This window comes from Stylophora pistillata, chromosome 2, assembly GCF_964205215.1.
Source record: "Stylophora pistillata chromosome 2, jaStyPist1.2, whole genome shotgun sequence".
Taxonomy (NCBI): Eukaryota; Metazoa; Cnidaria; class Anthozoa; order Scleractinia; family Pocilloporidae; genus Stylophora; species Stylophora pistillata.
Window position 1 is genome coordinate 10538891 of NC_142520.1, and position 25261 is coordinate 10564151.

Consider the following 25261-nt stretch of genomic DNA (forward strand, 5'->3'; position numbering starts at 1 on the left):
ACATTTTCAGTGTACCATCTTGCAAAACCAATGGATAATGGCCAATGCCTGAGTCACATATTGTATAATCAAATTATTGATTTTAAGAATTTATTTTAGGGGATGGAGAGAGGAGATGTTGGAGAAAAGTTGTAGCCAAGAATACTGTTTTTCTAGCGAGGATTAACTAACCCTGGTTCTAAACGACTCCATTTATTACACCAGCTTTCTGTCAGTCACTGTACTTTTCACAAAGGAAGTTGAATATGCTTCAAAATCTAAATTACACCAACTTGTGATAGTGATATAATAAACAGTTATCCCTTACAATCAAACAAAGATATTTACCCAGTGGTATCTCGCAGTTTCTCGCAATTCCTCGTACTAGCAAATGACTCAAGTTGCATATTCATGTCTATGACGTCACCTAACAAATTCTAATTACAAATTGTTGGGGATACAATGACGCCAACACCAGAGGCCTTATAATTACATGTACACGGGATTACACCCTCCTCTACTTCCGAGATCTGAAATTAAATTCTTGGTACTGCCTTTCACATATGTCACATGATTTGTACTCTGAGACTATGGCATTGAATCAATCAATATTTTTCTTGTTTGAAGAGTTTCTTCTCATCACATAATTGCGGCTTGATGTGGAGTCGTTATTGTTATGAGAAATTAGAGGATGATTCTTAAGGGTGTTGAGCTCAGTCTAGAACCCAGTCTGCTTCATCCCTTAGTTCCATGCAGAACCATCTAGAAAATGTTTTGATACTCCTGCAGAGATCTGACGAGTCTGAGGAAAGTGAAGATACGCTGAAAAATAGAAAAGAAGAATCTAAAAACGGGAGAGATAAAGGAGGAAGAGAAAATGGGAATGTGAATGGTCAGACAACAGAGCAACCATCAAAGAAAAGAAAGGAAGACTTCTCAGAGGCAAAGCTTGATGTGAAAAAGCCCTCCCCTGAGAAGAAAAAGGTTTGTAAACCTTTTGATGATCATACTTGTTTAAAAGTTGAAAATTTAACCATTTTTATTAATTAATGCTTAAACCTACTATCCTGAAGGTTACTCAAATTGTTTGCATCTGTGAAGCTGTTCTACTTTGACAATAGATGTTTTTTTTCTCAGATACAGAATACATGTACTTCACTGTCAACAATCCTATTGAGAACAGCTCTTGCCCTGCCAGGACAAATTGTTTGCATCTGTGAAGCTGTTCTACTTTGACAATAGATGGTTTTTTTCTCAGATACAGAATACATGTACTTCACTGTCAACAATCCTATTGAGAACAGCTCTTGCCCTGCCAGGACAAATTGTTTGCATCTGTGAAGCTGTTCTACTTTGACAATAGATGGTTTTTTTTCTCAGTTACAGAATACATGTACTTCACTGTCAACAATCCTATTGAGAACAGCTCTTGCCCTGCCAGGACAAATTGTTTGCATCTGTGAAGCTGTTCTACTTTGACAATAGATGGTTTTTTCTTAGATACAGAATACATGTACTTCACTGTCAACAATACTATTGAGAACAGCTCTTGCCCTGCCAGGACAAATTGTTTGCATCTGTGAAGCTGTTCTACTTTGACAATAGATGGTTTTTTTTCTCAGATACAGAATACATGTACTTCACTGTCAACAATCCTATTGAGAACAGCTCTTGCCGTGCCAGGACAAATTGTTTGCATCTGTGAAGCTGTTCTACTTTGACAATAGATGGTTTTTTTCTCAGATACAGAATACATGTACTTCACTGTCAACAATCCTATTGAGAACAGCTCTTGCCCTGCCAGGACAAATTGTTTGCATCTGTGAAGCTGTTCTACTTTGACAATAGATGGTTTTTTTCTTAGATACAGAATACATGTACTTCACTGTCAACAATCCTATTGAGAACAGCTCTTGCCCTGCCAGGACAAATTGTTTGCATCTGTGAAGCTGTTCTACTTTGACAATAGATGGTTTTTTTCTTAGATACAGAATACATGTACTTCACTGTCAACAATCCTATTGAGAACAGCTCTTGCCCTGCCAGGACAAATTGTTTGCATCTGTGAAGCTGTTCTACTTTGACAATAGATGGTTTTTTCTCAGATACAGAATACATGTACTTCACTGTCAACAATCCTATTGAGAACAGCTCTTGCCCTGCCAGGACAAATTGTTTGCATCTGTGAAGCTGTTCTACTTTGACAATAGATGGTTTTTTCTTAGATACAGAATACATGTACTTCACTGTCAACAATCCTATTGAGAACAGCTCTTGCCCTGCCAGGACAAATTGTTTGCATCTGTGAAGCTGTTCTACTTTGACAATAGATGGTTTTTTCTCAGATACAGAATACATGTACTTCACTGTCAACAATCCTATTGAGAACAGCTCTTGCCCTGCCAGGACAAATTGTTTGCATCTGTGAAGCTGTTCTACTTTGGCAATAGATGGTTTTTTCTTAGATACAGAATACATGTACTTCACTGTCAACAATCCTATTGAGAACAGCTCTTGCCCTGCCAGGACAAATTGTTTGCATCTGTGAAGCTGTTCTACTTTGACAATAGATGGTTTTTTTCTTAGATACAGAATACATGTACTTCACTGTCAACAATCCTATTGAGAACAGCTCTTGCCCTGCCAGGACAAATTGTTTGCATCTGTGAAGCTGTTCTACTTTGACAATAGATGGTTTTTTCTTGATACAGAATACATGTACTTCACTGTCAACAATCCTATTGAGAACAGCTCTTGCCCTGCCAGGACAAATTGTTTGCATCTGTGAAGCTGTTCTACTTTGACAATAGATGGTTTTTTTCTTAGATACAGAATACATGTACTTCACTGTCAACAATCCTATTGAGAACAGCTCTTGCCCTGCCAGGACAAATTGTTTGCATCTGTGAAGCTGTTCTACTTTGACAATAGATGGTTTTTTCTTAGATACAGAATACATGTACTTCACTGTCAACAATCCTATTGAGAACAGCTCTTGCCCTGCCAGGACAATGCTCAGCTGTTGAAATGTATGACGTACATGTATGATATACTGTAAATCCTCTATTAAGGGCCCCCCCCCCACTAATAAGGCTCCCCTCTATAGAAGAAGAAATTCATTAAGCCCCCCTGCCCCCCCCCCTTCCCCTGAAAAAAACAAAAATTCAAAGTCACACTCCTTGTTAGTAAATACAATCAGTTTATTCAAGGACTGCAATTTTAATTTGTCATGTCCTATATTGTATCCTGGTAGTGAACTTCAGGCTAAATTAATAAGCCCCCACCTCTAATAACCCACTCCCCCCAAAGTACCTGAATTAAATAAGCCCCCCTCCCCCCCCAGGGGGCTTTTTAGAGGACTTATAGAACTGTATAATAGGCAGACCTGTATGATTCACATGTGTGATATTCATCTATGATATGCATGTAGCCTTCTAAACCTTGAAGAGTGACTAGCAGCTAATTCCCCTTAAGAGTAATACAGCTGAGTCATTCATTAGGATCACAAGAATAAAGGAAATGATCACCAACCTCAAAAGCTTTGATTGTTAAACAAATTCTTCCAGTCGGCACTGAAGAAAAATGTATAGAGAAGAGTATGGAGAATTTGACTGCTGATTTTAGGGTGTAAAGGGTTACCCTTTGTCCAGTTCCAAATTTTATCTAAGTATGGACTTTTCAGGAATTACCAAAGACAACTCCTGCTAGCAAACTGGCCTCCAAAGCTGCTGCATCTGCATCACCAGCAAAACCAACAACCACAATTCCGGAAACTCCAGTTAGAGACTCAAAACCAAGTCCAAGGAAAACTGTTACTCCCACAAAGAATGAAAAAGATGACAGTAAGAAAACTCCAACCAAGGGAACGCCAAAGGTGTCAAGAGCAGAGGAGGCAGGTGAAGTTCCTCCTTCTTTGGAAAAGAAAAAATCTGGCTACCGTAGTTTTATGGCAAGAGATGGTCCAAGGGCCCTTGGATCAAAGGAAATTCCTCAGGTGGGTTAGAAAGTCCATGATCTGATTGTTAATTCTCCTTTCTAGCTGTCACTCGTTTTCCTGTAACTTAGTGATAAGAATTTTGGTGTTACACAGGCATGTAGATCAAGATGACAACTTCTACTTGATTATTGAGTATTCTTATTACCAGTTTGCTGGATAATGTGTGGATATTCAAGGGAGAGGTTACATGTTAATCACACCTGGTAGTTGAACAACCATTTCTCAAAGCTCCTAACGCAGGGCTTGACACTAACTTTTCAACTTACTAGCCAAGTGGCTAGTGACATCTTAGTTGTTTTTAGATATTACGACAATTTTAGTCTGCTGACTAGCCAAACTGGCTAGTGGAAATTGAAAATCACTAGCCAAAACTGAATTTCTACTAGTCTGTGGCTAGTGGGCTACCGTTAGTGTCAAGCCGTGCTAATGGTTTGTTTTCCATCCTTTTGTATTCTAGTAAGAGATGTACAACAAAGGAAAAAGAAGATTGTTATAATTAAAGCTGGTTTGGAAAATCTGGTGATAAATGTCACAGAAAAATGTTTTAAACTCGTAGTTTTATTGAGGAAAAAAATTAAATGTATTTTATTCTTTTGCTCTCAGTTTTTCTTATCAAATGTTGGATCAATGTCAGTGTTTGAGAAATCATGCACTCGTTAGGGGTGGGGTACATGTAGGTGTGCCGTTATTCAGATACCAAATGTTTATGGTGCTTCCAAACAGATGGTACTAATTTTTTTGTCCCTTCTAACTTTTCAATTTGAAAGGTATTAAGAGGCCCTCAAGGAGAGAATTATTCATTTTGTTTTGTACATCTCCTTTAGTCATGCATACTCTTGTTGATTTAATGTTTAGGGAGAAGAAAACTGTTTGGAAGGACTGACGTTTGTTATTACTGGAGTCTTAGAAAGTATCGAGAGAGATGAAGCAATTGATCTGATTCAGAGATATGGTGGGAAAGTTACCCAATCAGTGAGCAAGAAAACAAGCTATGTCGTTGTGGGACGGGATGCAGGAGAAAGTAAACTTTCTAAGGTAATGGACAGTTCAAAACAAAGAAACAGATAGAGCTTTAGAAACAAAATTGAAATGTAAAGGAGGTTATTTGTTATGGCAGTGGACATCCAAAGGTTGTGTGTGGAAGTTGAGTGCTACATGCAGAAAGGATTGATCAGTAGTTTGAAAAGTGTTCGTTTTACAGAAACTTATGTAGGAATTCACCATTTGATAAATTGGGTAGCTTGTAAAATTCTCTTTTTTTTTTATCCCAACACTTTTACTTTCAATAATTTTTTTCCTTAAGTCATTGGCCTTCAATTGAACATTATATTTTGAGTTTATGTAAAATTCCGTGCCACTACCACATGAAAATTGGTGATTATAGTTTACAAGCAGATATTCGGGAATATTAAAACAGTCTATAAGTGAAGTGTGGAGGCGTGGTGGCCTCATGGTTAGTGCACTCTACTCCAGATCAAGTAGTCCGGGTTTGAGCCCCGGCCGCGACATTGTGTTGTGTTCTTAGGCAAGACACTTTACTCTCACAGTGCCTCTCTTCACCCAGGTGTATAAATGGGTACCGGCAATTTAATGCTGGGGGGTAACCCTGCGATGGACTAGCATCCCATCCAGGGGGGAGTAGAAATACTCCTAGTCACTTCATGCTACAGAAACCGGAGTTAAGCACCGGCCGAATGGGCCACTAGGCTCGTAACAGACTTTACTTACTTTTACTTATATTGAGTGAAGTAGCTTGAGGAATTACTGGTAGCTTGTGACTTTGGTTTCACTGGTTTTTTTTGTCTCTGGTACTTCACTCTTAGGCTAAGCAATGTGGAACATCACAAATAGATGAAGATGGTCTGTTTGAGCTTGTCAGAACAAAACCGGGTAATGCGACCAGCTCTGAACCACCTAGAGTGGAGAAGAAGTCTAAGAAGAAGGAGAAAGCTGAACCAATGGAGGCACTCAGCCAAGGAAAAGATCACTCTGAAGGTGATTTGTCACAACTGAGTGAAAGATCTGTGACTTCTCCAGCGACACAAACACCATCATCATCACCTGCGCTGAAAGGTGGGTGCTGCAAATTCTTTCAACAACTAGAACAGGAGCATAATTTCAATGGAAATTTCCTCACCAGTAAAAATTAATATCCTATTGTATGGTAGTTACATTTAGCAAATACTTTCTAGGCTCTTTCTTGTGTGTGTTCAGGTGTAAGTTGCTAATGACTTCTAAGTATGTGCTGCACCAAAACAGTGGCACATAAGCCATAGGCTAGTCTATGATGACTGATTACATATGCTAATCATTCATTTATTCATCCTCCTGTTTATGTTTTCATTTATGTATCAGTTTGCTCATTTTTCCATCCTACCATCTATGGGTCTGTGTTTGTCTGTCTGTCTGTCTTTCTATCTGTCTGTCTGTTTGTCTATCTGTCTATCTGTATGTTTGTCTATCCGTCTGTTTGTTTGTCTGTCTGTCTGTTTGTCTATCTGTCTATCTGTATGTCTGTCTATCTGTCTGTCTTTCTATCTCTCTGTCTGTCTGTCTATCTGTCTGTCTGTCTATAAGTTTGTCTGTCTGTCTGTCTGTTCTTGTGTGTGCTTGTTCATCCTTCCAATCAATGTTTATCAGTCTGTTTACTAGCCAGCATCCCCATCCGTTCCCTTACAGCAGCGCCAACCAATCAGTTTAATCAACTATTAATTTTTTCAGGTCACTCACCCACTTTCTTATTAGCTCACCCACCCACCCACTTTACCTATCAGTTCACTTCTTAGTCCAGCTGTCTGTCCATATAATTATCTGTCCTTCCATCTTTGCAGACTTTTTTAAACAAAGTTTAGTTTGTTTTCCTGTTTGTTTGTTTGTTTGTTTTGAAATTTTTGATAGTAAAGGTCATTTGTTTCCTTTTATTGTTTGTTTACTTGTCTGTTTGCTTTTATCCAGGAGAACCAAGTTTGCTGTGGGTGGACAAGTATCGGCCTCGTGCTGTAAAGCAGATTATAGGTCAGCAGGGTGATAAGAGCAACATGAGAAAGCTGATGAACTGGCTGAGAGACTGGGAAAAGAACAGAAAGAAACCAGCCTCTAAATGTGAGTCTGCATCTAATTCTAGGTGTTCTTTGTACAACATCCTGTGTCATGTAACTTGTTCAACGAAGGATCAAAAGGTTGTACTCCAAGCCCAACCCATGTGATTGTGATGTATTCTTGGGTAAGGTGCTTCGCTCTCAAAATACCTCTCTTTAGCAAAGAATGTGAGTGGTTCAGGCAAAAACTCAGAGGAAGCAGATGAAATGTTAGGGATGGCAGGGCTCGACACTGACTTTTCAACTTACTAGCCAACTGGCCAGTGACATCTTAGATGTTTTTAGATGTTACGACAATTTCAGTTTGTTTACTTGCCAAACTGGCTAATGGAAATTGAAAACCACCTGCCAAAACTGAATTTCTACTATAGTCTGTGGCTAGTGGGCTACCTTTGGTGTCGAGCCCTGGAAGGTAACTTGATGCGGAAAGAGGAACCTTGTCTAGCGGGAAGTATAGCAATACTGTAACATACCTGATGCTACTGGAACTTGGATAAGCTTCGAAGAGAATTGCTTTCTGTCTCTTTACCCTTCAACTCCCATCAGTGAGCAAGACTGAATTTCTCCTTACAATTTTTTTTTTTTTTGGCTTAACCCTTTAAGGAATAAACTTTTAAGAGTTTCAAGATTTTCCCTTGCTCACAAAGAACACGCTATGTTTTTTTTTTTTTTTTTTTTTTTTTTAAGTTTCGTCTTTCTGCTCACCTTATGCGATCGATAAGATGCTGAGATAGGGCCTTAGAGGTGTTTCATGAACTAGAAGTTATGATGTCAGAAACAGAAGTAATTAGAGTAGAATAATAAATCCCCTGTTTAATGGTGTTGCTCATCACTCGCAAAATAGGCCCGCATAATTAATTTTATGTTAAACATTCTAATAAGGGGCATTTGCTCAAATTACAAGCACTCATAATAATAAATGGATAACAGTTTTAATTCAGTTCCTTTTTTTTTTTTTTTTTTTCTACAGCTTCGTTTTTCAAGAAAGACCAAGATGGATCGTCCTGTAAGGCAGCTCTTCTGTCTGGTTCTCCAGGAGTTGGTAAAACAACAACAGCAACACTGGTTTGTGAGGAGCTTGGTTTTACTTACATTGAAATGAATGCCAGTGACACTCGGAACAAAAAGACTTTGGAGGAACATATATCTCAGTCATTAAGCAATAAAACCATGGATGGTTTTCTAACAGGTAGTAAAATTTCTGTAAGATTTAGAATGACGAAGGGCGAACGCTCGAAACGTCAGCTTTTAAACTCTTTACGGTGGCCAGTTTACATTATTAACTAAGTTGATAAAACCAAATTACCTTTTCTTACTAAACTGACTTCACTGCATCATTTTCTTAATTTCACCTTTTTGCTGCACTGTACATGAATGAATTATTGCGGTAACCTAAAATGTATCATTCTAATAAACATGCAAACTATCTTTATTTTAGCCTGCTTTGTATATACGTGTCAATTGTTTTGTTCTCAACTGTACACTGCACTATTGTACAGTTCCTCTCAAAAGTAAGTTGACAGTCTCGACTAGAAACTCGATCTTTGATACTTGAAACTATCGAGAATCGAGGTTGGAGAGATCGGGTGTCGAGTATCGGGTATGGAGAGTCCAGGTTCGAGATATCAAGTGTCGAGTATCGGGTATCGAGAGTCCAGGTTCGAGATATCGAGTGTCGAGTATCGGGTATGGAGAGTCCAGGTTCGAGATATCGAGTGTCGAGTATCGGGTATGGAGAGTCCTGGTTCGAGATATCGAGTGTCGAGTATCGGGTATGGAGAGTCCAGGATCGAGATATCGAGTGTCGAGTATCGGGTATGGAGAGTCCTGGTTCGAGATATCGAGTGTCGAGTATCGGGTATGGAGAGTCCAGGATCGAGATATCGAGTGTCGAGTATCGGGTATCGAGAGTCCAGGTTGGAGAGATCGAGTGTCGAGTATCGGGTATGGAGAGTCCAGGTTCGAGATATCGAGTGTCGAGTATCGGGTATGGAGAGTCCAGGTTCGAGATATCGAGTGTCGAGTATCGGGTATGGAGAGTCCAGGTTCGAGATATCGAGTGTCGAGTATCGGGTATGGAGAGTCCAGGATCGAGATATCGAGTGTCGAGTATCGGCTATCGAGAGTCCAGGTTCGAGATATCGAGTGTCGAGTATCGGGTATGGAGAGTCCAGGTTCGAGATATCGAGTGTCGAGAGTCGAAGGTCACGAATCGAGGGTCGATCCGCAGTGTCAATAAAGCTATTTTATTATTGCACGCAGAGTAATAGTGAAGGACGAAGTGCTTAACATGCGGCTTCTTTTTTTTTTTCTTTCTGTTGCGTCAGGTCACAAAGCAGACCCCAGTAAACATGTTCTCCTTATGGATGAAGTTGATGGAATGGCTGGCAACGAGGATAGGGGAGGCATGCAGGTATGGGGGGAAAATATGATATTTACCTGTTTTGTTTCTTTCTGTGTTTGTGCTTTTTCCTTGTATTTGGTTTTTGTTTGTGCGTTTGTTTTCAGATTTGTTCTTATTTGATTTTTTTTGTATGTTTCTCTTTGCTTTTTGTTGTTGCTATTTTGCTGTTGCTGTTTTTTTTTTGTCCGAATTACCTTTGGCCTCATTTTCAAAACGAGGCCTAGTGCTCAACCATTTGTGTGGAAGTGAGTTTGATATTCATGCAAATGAAAACTTCCAGGGAAAGGATGAGTACCAGGACCGCTTTGAAAAAGAGGCCAAGGGTATTTCGGAAATGGGCTATTGAAGTCATTGTTTCAAACTCTGATTTGTCTTCTTGTTCTTCACTTTGGAAAAAAGCAACCTTTGACAAAAAAATTACTGTTAATTCCATTTATTGAACAGGAACTCATATCGCTGATAAAGAACTCAAAGATACCCGTCATCTGCATGTGTAATGAAAGGAACAGTTCAAAAATACGCAGCTTGGCAAATTACTGTTTTGATTTGAGATTTCAGAGACCTCGGGTTGAACAGATCAAGGTAATACCAAGCGTGCCGTTTTTTTTTGTCTGTTTGGTTGGTTGTTTGGTTTACGCCTGCATGCAGAATACATATTATTATATCTTCTTTCCCAGTAAAGAATTTGAAGTTAGGAATAAACAGTACTGCTCTCGTGTATTACAACACCCCCACGCGCGTGTGTAATTCGTGGGAATTACACGTGCTTCCAGTGCGTGTAGTTACGTGCGTGTAGTGGTTTACACGCCTGTATTTTGATTCGTCTTTTGTAGTTGACTGCGCGGAAATGCGTGTACTCTCACACAAATGCGATCGCTGTGGGAGTTTGTATTTAGACTTAACGATTTCAAATACATGTCTCAAAGCCTTCGTCAAAGCGAAATATGAAGCTATAATGAAACTCTGACGAAAGGCTAACGCTCTAAACGTCAGCACCAGAAGGTCTCTTCGGTGGGCAATTTGCAATGTCAACTCTGTTGATAAACTAAACTACAAAGTCTCCTACTGCGGGATACATGTTCGTTTTGAAAGTGTCGGCCTTCAAGTCTGATCTTACATATAAATGGAGAATCAAAGATGTGTTTGTTTTTCAGGGAGCCATGATGAGCATAGCATTTAAGGAAGGACTCAAGATACCACCCCAGGCCATGGAGCAAATTATCGTGGGCGCAAACCAGGATGTTCGACAGGTAAATTGACAAAATTAACTCCACTGACATATGGATAGAGCTGCTTTTTTGCATTCAACTACCAAGCACAATTTAGCGAGACTCTCTCCCACTCGAGTACCGATCAAAAGTAAGTTGATACTGTGTTTCAAAGTAGTATATTTTTATGCTACATAGCGACATAGCCTAAACAAAGAACAATGGAACTTCCATTGTAGAGCTTTTGATATGGAAGCGGGTGAGAAAATAGCATATTGAAGAAGAAAGGTGTGTGTTGAAAACCTGAAGTTCTAGGCAAACAAGAGGGGGGGGAGGGATTGTTTAAAAGAGGGAGATTTCTATAGTGGTTAGTATGGGGGTTCCAAAGTGTTCACCGTTGCTCAAGACTTAAAATAGTGATCTCGTGATTGTTTGCTCGCGTTTTTTGTTTTTTGTTTTTTGTTGTTGTTTTTGTTGTTGCTGTGGATGTTTTGGTGTTGTTTTGTTTTGGTTTTGTTTTTTCCTTCTGGTTTGTTTGTATGTTTGTATGTTTGCCTTTGTGCTGAGCTAAACTTTCTTCAAATGCGAGAAAATGAAAAAAAATACTAAAGAAGTAATAACAGGGAGGGAAAAGTTAACGAATTAGGGGAGTTCAGGATATACAGGATTCAATTAGATTGAAAATGGTTTTTGCCGCAGGTTCTTCATAACTTATCAATGTGGACAGCAAAAGAAAAGTCGCTTAACTATGACCAGGCAAAGGAAGAGGCTGCTAAAGCGCAAAAAGACATCAAAATGGTAACAAGTTTATCATCGAATGGTTATAAATTATTTATTGTATTTGTTTAAGATAACATTCTGTCCATGTCTAAACCGTTGCGATTCGTCTACGGTCGTTGACGAATCGTTACACCGGAAGTCGAGCGGCATAAGTAATATGTGAAAATGAGTACCATGGTTCGACGGAAGTTGAACCGTGTGTTAACGGAAGTCGAGGGGCGTGAGCAATGAGTGAAAATGAGTGGCAGGTATGAGAAAATGATAACATTAACCTTTCACGTTCTTAAGGCGTGAAACGACTGAAAGTCCATCGTCAGAAAATTATAAAAAATGCAGGGGTAGAAAATGTTGACGAATCGACACGATTCGCACGGGTCTACTCGATAAGTTGGGTCGATTCATCTCACCGGAAGTCGATTTGCAGAAGACCATACACAACTCAAGCCTCACGACTTACCCTGCAGATTTAGTCGCCGTTACTTTTTACCGGTGACCATTGCGGCCCAAACGGTAGCAGCTTGTTGGACTACAGGTTGGTTTTAAGTCATATATAACAGTTGCATGGTTTAGAAAAAAAGTGACAGGAGGCCTTTTCATCGTCAGGGTGCATTTGATGCCGTGAGGAGACTTCTCTCTGGAGCTGAAAGTTCGAAGATGAACTTGATTGAAAAATCGGACATGTTCTTTTGTGATTACTCCATGATGCCTCTCTTTATACAAGAAAATTACCTCATGGTTGAACCAGGCCAGGGCCGGTGAGTTGAGATCTCAGTACTTTTGTTATTCACTTCAAGTTATTAGAGCAATTTTCAATTCACTTCCGAAAGTAATTCGGGATTTTTATGGTATTGCTCCACTCCGCTTTGTGATTGAATTAAGGAGGCGGCGTGGCCGAGTGGTTAGGGTATTTTGGACTTGTAATCCGGCGGCCCGGGTTCGAGTCCTCCACCCTCTACCCGCTGGATTTGTTCTCGTTTGCCCCGAGTTTAACTCCTCGGCTGCGCTCTGTAAATAGCCCACTGGTCTGCCTCTTTCCAGTGGGGATTTTTCATGCACTTCATGTTTATTTAAAATCTTTGTTTGATTTATTTGAGGGCTACAAGTTCATCAGTCGAATTACTGTAATGTGTTACCCTCCTTAAATAAAGTTGTTATTGTTATTATTATAATTATTGGTCCAGAAAACTCACGTTATCCTCTCAACCAGTCAGATTCAAAACTTAAACCCACCGCGACTGCGTTTTTCCGCGCTTTGAGCTTTGAAGAGTAAAGAAAGGAGGAGGGATTGGATTAGGTCTGGTCGAGAACGACCCAAACCTCCCTCGTTTTCGCTCGGCCACTTCTATGGCGCCTTTACTACTTCGTTCTGTTTTACGAACTGAATGTTTGAAGCAAGTCAGTCATTTACCAACCATTCATTGAAACTTTTTAGGTTAACTAATAAGTTCATTTAGGCAAAAGACACATCCTCGTTAAAGAGTACTTACGAAAGTGGATTGATTCGTAATTTCGATGTTATTCTTGTTTTTTTTTTTTTTTTTTTTTTTTTTTTTTTTTTTTTTCTCCATGCGTGATTGCCTTATCTAGGGGTGATATCAAGAAAACGCTGTCACTCGTTAGTCAGACAGCCGACTCCATTTGTGATGGAGATTTGGTCGAAAAACTCATCAGGCAAGGAGGCAACTGGTAACTGTACAAAACATGCATGGGTAATTTTGTATAGGGATATGAGAAGATTAACACACGCACACATACACATACACACATACACACACACACACACACACACACACACACACAGACACACACACACACACACACACACACACAGACACACACACACACACACACACACACACACACACACACACACACACTAGGGACAATTGGTCCAGCAATCTAGAACGTTTTTAGTTGGTGATCATTTCCTTTATTCTCCTGACCTTAATGTGTGATTCAGGGGTGATATTGTAATGAGAAATTAGATGTAAGTCGCTCTTAAGAGGTTAAATGGTTAAGGAAGAGAGAAATAGCGCGAACCTCTCTGTCATGCTTATACTCGCTCAATAAATGCCCATAAGAATTAAAAGTAGCAGCCAAGTAACATTCCAGTTTGACCTTAGTGTTGATTTAGCGCTGCTGGATTTTTTTCAGGCCATGTTTTCGTGTGTGATCCCGTCAACCTTTATAAGCGGGGGAATGGGTCAGAGGATCGAGTTTCCTCAGTGGCTGGGAAAAAATTCCAAATATGGCAGGCTAGACCGCATGCTTCAAGAATTGAAGGGTCACATGCGATTGAGGTAAGGGTATTTGTGGAATGTGACCAGTGTAATAAAGAGCATTTCCATCGGGGTTATCGTAGTAAACTGTCAGAATAAAATAGAGTAATCAAAGGTAGCCAATGAGACGCGGAAGTAGAAACTGGAAAATTTCCTGAAGTGCGAAAAAACGCAAATAATTAAGACGCGTTTTACGTGTATTCGGTACAAAAGATTTTGGCTTTTATTGTTGTTGTCGTTGTTTTTTGTTTGTGTTGTGTGTTTGCTTTTTTAGCAGTCTGCATTAAGCATCAAAGCAAAACCAAAGCCTTTCTCACTCCTAAATTCGTATTATCATTGTTATCGTTATCAGTATCATTATTCGTTGTCATTATTATTACTAGTAGTAGTAATACGTATTGTTATTGTTATCATTGCATTTTATTTTATTTATTTATTCATTTTTTTTTTCTTTTTTGTATTTTTTCGTATTTTAATGTTTATTGATATTTTTTAGCACATCCGGAAGCAAGTTGTCAATGAACATGGACTACATTCCTTATCTCAGAAAAGTCCTCACCAGCCCGCTTATGACTCAGGTATGTTCGACGGAAACTCGTTTCTGGTGTGAACTTGCTCACTTGAAAATCAATCAATCAATCAATTTATCAAACAATCAACTAATAGGCCAATTGACAGTTGTGTACTTAGTTGCCAAGCCTTTGATTAGGAGTGAGGCCGGAGATGACCTTGTTTTGATAGAGATCAGTATCTGGCTAGCAGGATAACAAAGTAATTTACATTAGAAAATCACCAACGTTTTTATTATAACCAGGTCACCCTTGGCCTCAATTCTTTTCAAAGGCTTTTAACACGTTCTTGGAACTGTCATCTCATTACTGTTTACTAACCATTTACATCCTAATCTATATATATAAATATATATATAAAGTGTGACTTGATTTTCGTAGAACAATGCTCAATACATAGAAGTAGAGCGAAGTATATATTGTGGGAGGAAAATATAATATAAGATATAATTTTTTTTCCATACTCTCCGCATTTTCTTTGGCACTAAGAAGGAGAATTCGTTTGACAATCGTGGATTCTTAGTTTGGTGATCATTTCTTTCATTCTCATTGTCTTGATCCCGTTTCTACACTTAGGAATCAGACCAGATTAATTCTGGTGTGTCCAGTGTCATTCAAGTCATGGAGAACTATGATTTAACCAAAGAAGACTGGGATTCTATCATTGAGGTTGGTCAATTCGAAGGACAGAGAGATCCAGTCGCGTCGATTCCTTCAAAGGTTTGTGCATTCCTGTTGGCCGCTAAGACATGAAAATGCGTGGTGTTTAGATTTCAGTGGTGGAGTCATCCGTGGTGTATTTGGGGCAGTGACGACTGATTGCCTTTTTTTTTCTGAGCTTCCCGTGATAAATCCCAAGTTTAAAATTGCCCTGCAGCTTGCTCGCCAGCTACATTACTTTATGTTCTTTATGAGTAACTTGGGAAAATGTCATTTATAATCGCTTTGAAATTTTTATGACATTTCTCTTTAGGTGAAAGCAGCGTTCACACGAACCTACAACAAAGAAAGTTTTAAGACACCTTACGCCATTCGCGCGGCGCCAAAGAAGGGACGGAAAGGCGGAGCAGAGGACGGACAAATGATGGAGGAAGAAGGAGAAGGAGATGTGGTTGAACAACAGGACGACGACGATGATCTGGAGAATAACCCCATGATCAAGGCGTCAAAGAAACCAGCCAAAGCAGCAGCAAGGGGTGGGGCAAAAGGCGGAAAATCAAAGGAGGGTGCTAAGAAACAAGCGCCTACATCAAAGGGAAAAGGACGAGGAAAAAATAGAAAATGATAGGTTTGTGCGGGGAGGAGCACCTTCACTGGGAAAATAATCGACTGGGAGGACAAGGATCGATTTTAAAATGTATAGCAATGGAATAATAGCTTTAGAGCGGATGACAAAAGTGAAAAATTTCAAGGAAGCCGAGGCGTGTCTTTCATTATTTTCTGCGATTTGACTGCTTGGAAAGATGTGTACATCCAGCCATCCGCGAAACTCTAACCAAGAAGTATGATTCTTTAATCCAGGTCTTCCTTAGCGTTGCCTTCCTGACTGCTTGAGGTCTCTGTCATCCGAAACATACAACGCACACTATAAAACACGAGCAATGAAAAAGTAGACACGATGCTAAAATTACAGCGACGCATCATGCCGAGAGGGAATTCCTATTCAAAACTATTCCACTTAGAAACGTACGTTTCTGTGATTTCAGATTTGAGCTGCAAGACGTTTGTGAAACGATTTCATTATCCATGGTCTAAATCTACCATCGCTTTTAACTCAAATACCTGAATTACACGTGTGATGGGGATCAAGGAGGCATACTTGTGTCGCCCAGGACTTACATAGGTGGCTGTATAATTGTTCACTAACTTTACCCTCTTTTGACTCTGTTTGCGGAGCAAAAATTTTTTTAATTGTCGTTTTCTTTTTTTTGCCGTCTCACGCGTCCGCTTCCCTTTTTTTGTCAGCTGAATAGTTCTGAATGGATGAAATAGATGAGAGCAAAGCTGCTCGAAATGTCAAAATAAAATTAAAAAAGTAACGACAACAACAAATATAAAAAAACAAGACGAAGCGATGAGGCATCAAATACTTTGTAGCACTCACGCGAAAATAACATGGCTGAATTGTCTTGACACCAACTTTCACCTTTGATGGTGTTATGAATTTTACATGCACCACTACCATACATTTCTTTTTTCTTTTATAAAACTTTGACTCGTAAACAACGTTGTTCTGTTGGTGTAACATTTTATTTCTTAAAAAAAAAAAAAAAATTGTTTAGCCACTTTATGTACTTTACAGTCCTCCGTCGTGTCCTGTTTCAGCTTTGTGCGAACTCTAAGAGTGACTAACATCTACTTTCTCCTTACAATTTCCCCTCTGAATCACACATTAAGGTCAGGAGAATGGAGGAAATGATCACACGAACTAAAGAAGCTCTTGATTGTTAAACAAATTCTCCTTGTCAGCACCTTAGGAAATGTATAGAGAACAGTATGGAGAATATGCATGCCGATATTAGGTTGTAAAGGGTTAACTCTGTCCAAGAGATTATAAAACTCGAGCGCAGACAAGCCTGAGGGGGTGTAAGCGCACAGTATGGAAAATTCCATTTTTATGCTTGTGACAGCCTATATTACATTTTTTGAATTCGTAACGTTTAAGCACGTGAGAGAACTCGTAGAAAGTGATATTATCCATGTTTTGTGTCGAGAATCATGATGGATAACCAGGAACAAAAATTCATACACCGTAGTTTCTCTGATTTAGTCCAACCCCTCGGTCTTTATAACTCGTAAGGATCAGCTGAAATTTAACGGACAAAATTAAAGTAAACAAGAGCGTTAACCTGTAGTTTGTTTTGTTTTTGTTTGTTTCTGCGTTTTTCCGTTTTTTTTTCTTTTTTTTGTTTTTGTTTTAGCTCTGTTGATTGTTGGTTTGTTCGCTTCTCCATTTGTTTGTTTATCTTTTTTTTTTTTTTTATTTTTATTTTCTCCAGTTCTTTGTGTTTATTTGTTTGTTTGTTAGGTTAGAATGGAGTGAGGAGTTCATGCCACTGCCTTTTTGCTGTCATTTGCTGTCCAATTTGCTGATCACCAAATAATGTCGTGATATTAGCGTTGTGGGGTTTGTAGGATATCGCTGAATCTATCTTACTCATCAAAGTGAAGTTAAGCGTCCCCTGCTTTTTAACGACTTTGAGGTGAATAATTATTTTAGCCTAATGCTCAGTCACTGTAGGCGTTTATTCTTTCCCCTCCTAAACTGAGTTTACTCTCGCCTAAGCTATTCTATCAGCGAAAAGAACGACTTCTAATCAGCAAGTCGTTTCGTGGAACAGAAATTGTCTTCAGGATAAGCGTTCTTACCATTTCGAAGTGAACATCTGTACAGCTCCACTCTAAGACAGGGCTTACCGTACCACTGAACTGGGTTGATTCGTACAAATCGAGCTGTCACAGACGGTTCTATTGTATTGGGCTTTACAAGCAATGGGTGAGAGGACCCACTGAACACCTGAAATGTGATCAAATGAGAGAATAGAACAGAGCGTACGATTCTGTTATTTTTCATTTCTATGATGGGGAAGCCTTTCCAGTTACCTTTTTTATCTATAAAAAAAAAAAAAAGTTTGCAAAGAAACATTTCGACATAATTCATTTCATTTCAGCTGCAAAAGATCGTGTTACAATTTGAACAGCATCTCGCCTAAAGAAGGGTATTTCTCTCGGCGGACATTAAAGTAGTAGCGTGGCACAGTTCTGATATATAGCAAACAAGACCAATCATGGTTTCGTCATGGCAAGCGTTCTCTTGCCTTTCGTGAAGTCTTCTTGTTTCTACTTGGAGCTTTAACTGCCAAATGATGACATCGAGGTTCCCTCCGATTGCCTGTTTTGGTTTTGGGTTCTCGAAACGCGACTGAAAACTGCTCCATTTGAACAGAAACAAAAAACGACAAAGGTTTGAAGCGAGGCGTTAAATACAGACACTGATCACAGAATAGTTAAGATTACATCATTCCTTCTACCTTAGTTCCCAGTCCGTTTTCGGTGTAGTTAAACCACGTGCTACCATCCATGCTGAAACTCAGAGTAAATTTGCGCACGAGCCAATATTTAGTCTCCTGACCTTGAATGGCCACGCCTTTTATTTCATCAGCGTAACCCAAGTCTACTTGAAAATATGGTTCGGCATTATCGCTGAAAGATAAGGGAGTTTGCATGTTGATTACATGCATTTTTTTCCATAAGGAAAGCAGTCAGGGCATAGAGGAATTTGAACGATCTTTAAGAATATTTTTCTGCGTTATGTGCATGGATTGACAGACGAAATGAAAGTCTGCATTGGCTTAGTGGAGATGGTTGCAAGATCGACATAAGTTAACAAAAAAGTAGTACCTGAGTACAAGGTAGTAGGGAATTTTTCGTCGAGCGTTCAACTCGGTATATACAAAGTATCTCATGAAATAGCATAGCGAATGACTGAGATATCGAGTTGAACACAAGAAGAGAAATCCTATATCTACGAGTAACCTTGTATGATTTTTTTTTTTTTTTTTATCGTATTAAGACCATAGGCCACAATCCGAGAAATTTTCGATAATCGACCTTGGATTGAAAATTGTAAACGGTGTGCCATTCATTCGTCAACCTGACAAAGTGGCGCGAAGGGTGAGTGACGTGTTAGCAGTTGACTGGCGATATGAAACACACGTGAAAAATGCCGTCATTTTACCCTTGCGTTGTGTCGGCTTTCTCAGGGCTGGAAATCCTTTTATAATACCGAAGTTTTTCAGTATACAGTATTTGCATTTCTATGCCTTTCGGAAGAGAGAGCTTTAATCATACCCATTTGGACACCAAGCACTTGTTCTGTTTCGAAGCCTTCCGTAGGATGCCGTATAACTCTCGCCTAATGCAGAGCTGCTGTAAAGTTGAGAGTCACTCAGTAAACCGGTCTGTAAACCATAACTGCAGTCTGAAGGTTCAAGACAAAACTAAGACATGAATGATAAAGTGAATTCTTATTAACCATGAATAGCGCCGAGCTTTTCCCATCTCTCGCAGCGTTGAAGAGAAAAAATAGTCAATAAAGAGAAAAAGTCGGCAACTTGAACAATCAGTCGCTGTAACGAAGAGCTGGAGCTCGACTGCAAGCATTAGAGACTCTTTACCGCTGCCAATTTAGATTACTGTCTTAACTCTGTTGAAAACCAAATTATCTTGCAATCAGAGTGAAAACCGACAAGTAATATTTTTGATAGCGCTAATTTGCACACTGCAAAACAAAACCTTTCAATATTGGTGTATAAAAATTTCATAGAGGAAAGATCCGAAACCTTCTATAACAAGACATTAAAAGATGATGCAAGAAAAAATAAACACATTTTTACCTGGATTTGGAAATGTGTAAACTCGTTTAAAAGCGTCAGATCCCTCGACACATTTCCTGCCTAATGCTACCACGTCTCCTTTCTCTGGAATATTACCACTGAGAGACTGCAGGCACAATCCACCAGGGCTGTACTTGATTGCCTTCCCATAAGCCATTCCACTGGTCTTTTGAAATCTAATTCAAAATTAAAACTTAAATGATACTATTTTCTCTCGGCTCTGCGAAAACTGTTGTTTAAGCTTGCCAGTAGTTTTAGGGAAATGGAATTAGTAGTACATTTTACTAAGAGCGACTTCCAGAGGGTGAGACGGCGATAACAAAAAGGAAATTTTCCACCCTTTCTGTTCGGTTGGGTGTATTTTCTTATAAGCTGTTTGCTGGATAATGCATTGAAACTTTGAGAAGAAACACACAAGCCTCTCCCTGGGGAGCAGTGTCAAGAAATTCTTGACCATTAAGGAGAAAAAATCTCAATAAAATACATGGTTGAGAAGAGGAAAAAAAAGACACATCTGGTTGGCTTTTGACAGTGCACTGAAAACACTGCTTACTGATGGTGGAATATGACCATATCTGATAAAGGTGGTAAGTTTCTGAAGAAACTGTGGTGCTGCGTCAGTGGGAGTAACACAGTAATTTTTATCAACTGAGTCGGATAATGTAAATTAGCTATCGTTAAGAGTTTCGCTCTCACGAAGGGCTAACGCTCGAAATGTTAGCTTTTAAACTCTTCACGGTGGCCAACTTACATTATCAACTTAGATGATAAATCATAAATTACCTTCTTACCCCCACCGACGCGCGCAGCACCACAGTTTTTAATCAGAAACTTGCCCCTTTATCGATATCTGATGAGGTTTTTGTTTTCCTGCTCTTTAGTTAAATATAATGATGCATCAGTTTTTCAAACTTTAATTAAACCCTTGGATCCCTAAGAGTCAAAATCTTATTTTTCTTTACAATATCACCCCTGAATCACTCAGTAAGTTCACGAAAATAAAGGAAATGATCACCAACCAGAGGCTCGGATTGTTAAACTAACTCTCCTTGCCAGCACCTTAGAAAATGTATAGACAACAGTATGGAGACTACGTATGATGCACGATCCTCGCAGTAGAGAGCGCTATTTATGCAATAGCGAAAATCAGACCTGAAAAAAATCAGGCCTGCACGGGATTCGAACCACTGACCTCTGCGATACTATTGTAGCGCTCTACCAAATGAGCTAACAAGCCAACTGGGAGCGGGCCGTTCGGTTGATTCGTAATAAACCCGTGATGATAAATCAGATACAGTGAATATATGAAATTCAGGTCTTATTTTCGCTATTGCATAAATAGCGCTCTCTTCTGCGAGGATCGTGCATCATACGTATCTATAACCGCAGTTCAAAATATATGAACTTTCATATATTCATTGTACCAGTATGGAGAATATGCATACTGATGTTAGGTTGTAGAAGTTGAAGAGAAATTATGTGAGCGTCAATCTTCACCTGTGTGTTTTATCATCGCAAGCACTAAACGACAACCCGACAGGGGTCCCTTCAGTTGGTAGGCTGTCATTAATCATTGGCTTGACGCACATTTCAGAGCATGCGTACTGAAGGGAGCCATCCTTGAGTAGAAGAAACCATGACGAGTCACTTATACAGTCTGTGTCAAATACTAGAATTTCTGATTCATTGACTACACAAGAGTGGGATTTGGGGCTGATACATAGTCCATTCGGGCTTCTTAGTGGACTGTGCTTTGGAAAACCTAAACAAAAGGAAAAAAAATATTTTCATCCATCTATTCGTCTATCCGACTAGCCTACCGCACATCGATTCCAGCCCTCCACCCCTCCACCCCTCCACCCCTCCTCCAACCTCCCATTATCCGGTCTGTGTATCGTCTGTCTGTCTTTGAGTCTATCTAAATCTATATGCCTTTTGTCACAGTTGCTGGGATCTGATTGGCTTAACTATTGGATATCTACTCCTTTAGTAGATGGGATTCAAATAAACAGCCCGATTAATGTGCTGTTACAAAACGAAAAAAAGAGAGAAAAAAAAAAAAAAAAAAAAACAAGACTAATGCTGTTCAGTTTTGCTCGATTACGATTGATCATTCGTTCTCGATTTATATGCTCAAAATTTTAATTCGGGTGCCTTCCTCGTCAACTATCACATTAAATGCAAATTTCGAGCTCTTGGTATAATTTACCGAAAACCGTCACTCAGTTACGAAGCTGAACAAAATTAACTGCTTCAAGTTGCCTTTAAGTGATAACCAGGCAACGTGAGTTGTGGATGCCAGTTCAGGAGAGTCATGGGCTCTTTCATCTGCGTCACACAGAACTAGTGACAGACTGCATGCAAAGGATATGTACCCAGCGAGGGTAATTTTGATTCACGCAGAGAAAACTCGCTACTAAGACAGTGAATAATAAGCCTACCACCGCAAGGGGGCCATGGCTTGCACAAGAGAGTTTCACGCGAGGGTCCCAGCTCTGAGTAGTCTTTTCCACCGTTCGCAGGTCGTGGATTGTTGCAGTATCTCGCTCTGACTTTGTAACCGGTTGAACAGGTCTTGCTACAAACGCTCCACGCTGACCAAGAGCTGTAACCACCGTTGACTCAAGTAGTCATGATATTATCCATAGGTATTGGGTCAGAAAATAGAGAACTTTTAATAACTTACATCTGAAATAGACCGGTCAGTATCTATCACTCGGGGGTGGGGAGACAGATGTTTTCTGGTTGTGTTATAATGACCCCCCTCCTCTCTCCTCCCTGTATTATTCTAATGATCTCCCATCGGTAGTCAATTTTCTCTAGTCCCCCCCCCCTTTATACTCTGTTGACGACTGACCCCCCTCAGCTTCTCTGAGAACCAGGTGATCCTCTAAGTCCTCCCACCCCCCCCCCCCCCATTCCTTCTTCAGGGCGCTAACACTTATACATGTGTGCAGTTTGAAGCAATTTACCTCTGCAGTGAATCTTCCGAAGAGAGCAAGACACTTAAACTGATACCCAAGTTCTTATCTTATCTTTACCTGGCAGTGGTGTCTCTATTGGGCAAATGAGGTCTGGTTCCTTGTAATCTGAGAAATATAAAATCAAAGCTTAGTTGGGCATATAAGTAAGATATAAACTGCGTCGCTACTTGGTATACCACATCCCTAGTGCACTAAAAAACTCAAACAATAAACCTGCCTTGTCTTAGCTCCTTCAGCCAATACCATTTTCTCCTGGGAAAGGCCATTTTGCCAGAAATCCATGGAGAAGGGAGAAAGGGCCATTTTTGTTGCGCCACAAAGGTCGCCCAGGGTATATGTCCCACAGACGAATCACTCGTTGTAAGCAATGCCAATCGATTTCGCCTTGGGAACCAAGGCATTCGGTTGCTTATGGCAAACTCTCCACTCGACCAGTCGTTAAATCGTTTCACCATCATAACGTCTGTTTGATTAGGAAAGTTTCCAGTGAAGGTGTAGTGATTCGGAGCTTGCCAAACTCCACCCCAGCATCCTGGCTGAATTGCATCGAGTCGATACAGAAACGGGCTGTTATTGGTCGAATCATGCTTGATGATGTCAGCTTTTCCTAAAATGGAAAAGTCTGCCCATCTGAGCTTACCGGCCAGTGCGTACGCATTTCGCTGGAGGACTGTTCTTTCATTCCAACCCTTGTTGGTGAGTGCTTGTATCTGTGTATCGTACGGTTTTAGATTAAAAAATCGTTTTGCTTTTTATCTTTCAAATCCATTCAAATAGAGTGTATTAGAGCAGTTGAAAACGTGGAGAAATGAAAGGTAATTTCTCGTCCGACTCATCTACAATTGCAATTAACTTTGTGTCGTGTTCCCCTTAGTAAAACATTAAGAGATCAATTTGTGAGATCTGGTAAACCAGATCAACAAAAAAGTGACCCATAGCGGTGTAAGAATCAGAGCAGCCTTTCTGTTCAATCAAATGATACGGACTGGAATGGTAGATTTACCAATAAAGTCCATCCCCCGCCAAACCTTCTGGATTGATCACAAATTATTTTGACTGGCTTTGTGCAGGGTCCATCCAAATGCAGCCGGTAAACTCCATCACGCTCAAAGCCATCCTCAAAATACTGCTTGCAGCTAACTGTAAATCAAAATCACAATTTTGAAATCTGAATTAAGATATCAAAGCTTTACATGAAAACTCAGTACAGTTACTTTTGTCGGAAATTTGATGATTGGATGCTTTTAAAAGAATAGAGAAAATTATCCAAGAACGGCTTTGAACAAGGGGATAAAGAAACCGGATTAAAATTTAATCCTGGCTGAGTGCATATGAGCCCTCAAACAACTGGGCCCAGGATGAAGAGAGGAATCGTAAAAGTAGGGAGTCTAGCCCCAACAGCACGCCACAGAGTTCCAAACAGAGCCATTCTTTGCGGATTCCAACCCACTCCCGTTGAAGCTGACATATATGTATATATATTCTTAAACAAGGTTTTTTTCCTATTTTTTTTTCAAAATGATCACCGCATAGTAATGTTCACACTAACGAAGAACGAGTTCATTCTTGTAAAGAGAAAAAGGGGAAATGAAATATGCTTCGGGCTCGTTTTTTGATTTACCAGCCTTTCTTATTTCTGCAACACCTCTTTGACTTATTCTCCTTTTCTTCGGCTGGCGCAATCACGATGTGAGTAGCATGTCAGTCATGATAGATGCACGAAAGTAAGCTACCACAATTTGGTGGCTATAACACAGTGGTTGGATGTCAAGGGGCAAGGCATACGCGAGGGGATCAATTCTGGCCGGCTGAGCGCCAATTTCCCTACCCGCTGTGTCGCAAAATAAACGAAAGAAATTGAAACGTCTGCAGAGATCTTTAATAAGATAAAACGTAGGGAGAGGGAGATATCGACTTTTGTGGCTGTTTGTAACTCTTGTGAGACAACCTAGTTCTACATACATGTTATCACTGAAAACCTTCGCACATGCGCAGACGTCTGACGGCTTTGTTGGTAGCTATAGCTTGTCTAGTTTTTTTTCTTCTTTACGAATGGGCGAAGACGAAAACCCTCCAGATGACATATTGAATTCAAGCAATTGAATTCATGAACATCTCGTCTGTCACTATGAAAAACCGTAATTCTGAAAAAATTTGCCGCCTGTTTACTAATTTCGTAAACGTTTACTATTGACATCTAAAGCAGGTTTTGCAATTGATAATTTTCGGTTCACAGCCTCCTTTGTGTACCTGACCTGAAATATCATCACAATTAACCACAATATATTCTAAAAGACGAAATTATTTCCTGATTAGGTATAAGAGTGTTTAGGGAAAAAAAAAAACAAACAAACAAACATTTTGACTTACCTGTTCTCGCCAAAATTGCAAGGATCCCAAACAATTAAAACAGGTAAAAAAACTCGTGACATACCGTACGCCTTACGACAAGTTGTTTCCAGTGTTTCGATGTAACGACGTGTTATCATAAAAAGAAAGGTAATGGAGAGTAAAGTAAGAAATGCTGAGGCAGTTTCAGCCAAAATTTGTGAGTAAGAAGTGATTGA

At 39.7% G+C, this 25261-nt stretch overlaps 3 protein-coding genes across 3 annotated transcripts; 2 read left to right on the plus strand and 1 right to left on the minus strand.

Annotated features, from left to right (window-relative positions):
• The first annotated feature begins 776 nt into the window (after positions 1-776).
• On the plus strand, positions 777-13759 carry LOC148737075 (replication factor C subunit 1-like). The gene is made up of 13 exons (XM_088747789.1): positions 777-963; positions 3662-3973; positions 4832-5011; positions 5800-6049; positions 6932-7078; positions 8045-8263; positions 9402-9487; positions 9923-10060; positions 10633-10728; positions 11386-11484; positions 12070-12221; positions 13054-13152; positions 13621-13759. Exons 2-13 carry the CDS (start codon positions 3926-3928, stop codon positions 13637-13639), a joined length of 1533 nt encoding a protein of 510 aa, XP_088603915.1. The 5' UTR covers positions 777-963; positions 3662-3925; the 3' UTR covers positions 13640-13759.
• On the plus strand, positions 13624-16604 carry LOC148737076 (replication factor C subunit 1-like). Its single transcript, XM_088747786.1, has 4 exons — positions 13624-13766; positions 14242-14323; positions 14891-15034; positions 15288-16604. The coding sequence occupies exons 1-4, from the start codon at positions 13624-13626 to the stop codon at positions 15597-15599; spliced, it is 681 nt and encodes a 226-aa protein (XP_088603912.1). The 3' UTR covers positions 15600-16604.
• Positions 16578-25126, minus strand: LOC148737077 (uncharacterized). Its single transcript, XM_088747716.1, has 11 exons — positions 25065-25126; positions 24945-24949; positions 23698-23834; positions 22912-23404; positions 22752-22799; positions 22152-22331; positions 21208-21472; positions 19711-19886; positions 19166-19295; positions 18346-18517; positions 16578-17831 (listed from the first exon to the last, which is right to left on the minus strand). Exons 1-11 carry the CDS (start codon positions 25124-25126, stop codon positions 17628-17630), a joined length of 1872 nt encoding a protein of 623 aa, XP_088603842.1. The 3' UTR covers positions 16578-17627.
• Positions 25127-25261: the final 135 nt, after the last annotated feature.

Bases quoted from the DNA above. Each gene is read 5' to 3' on its own strand.
- LOC148737075 (XM_088747789.1), top strand. From the start codon at position 3,926: ATGGCAAGAGATGGTCCAAGGGCCCTTGGATCAAAGGAAATTCCTCAG. The intron at 8,264-9,401 runs GTAGTAAAATTT...CTGTTGCGTCAG, and splicing joins CATGGATGGTTTTCTAACAG to GTCACAAAGCAGACCCCAGT. The intron at 10,061-10,632 runs GTAATACCAAGC...TTTGTTTTTCAG, and splicing joins CTCGGGTTGAACAGATCAAG to GGAGCCATGATGAGCATAGC.
- LOC148737077 (XM_088747716.1), bottom strand. From the start codon at position 25,126: ATGTCACGAGTTTTTTTACCTGTTTTAATTGTTTGGGATCCTTGCAAT. The intron at 19,296-19,710 runs GTAAAAATGTGT...TTGAACCTTCAG, and splicing joins TTACACATTTCCAAATCCAG to ACTGCAGTTATGGTTTACAG. The intron at 17,832-18,345 runs GTAGAAGGAATG...ATCACATTTCAG, and splicing joins AAAACGGACTGGGAACTAAG to GTGTTCAGTGGGTCCTCTCA.
- LOC148737076 (XM_088747786.1), top strand. From the start codon at position 13,624: ATGTTTTCGTGTGTGATCCCGTCAACCTTTATAAGCGGGGGAATGGGT. The intron at 13,767-14,241 runs GTAAGGGTATTT...GATATTTTTTAG, and splicing joins AAGGGTCACATGCGATTGAG to CACATCCGGAAGCAAGTTGT. The intron at 14,324-14,890 runs GTATGTTCGACG...TTCTACACTTAG, and splicing joins CCAGCCCGCTTATGACTCAG to GAATCAGACCAGATTAATTC.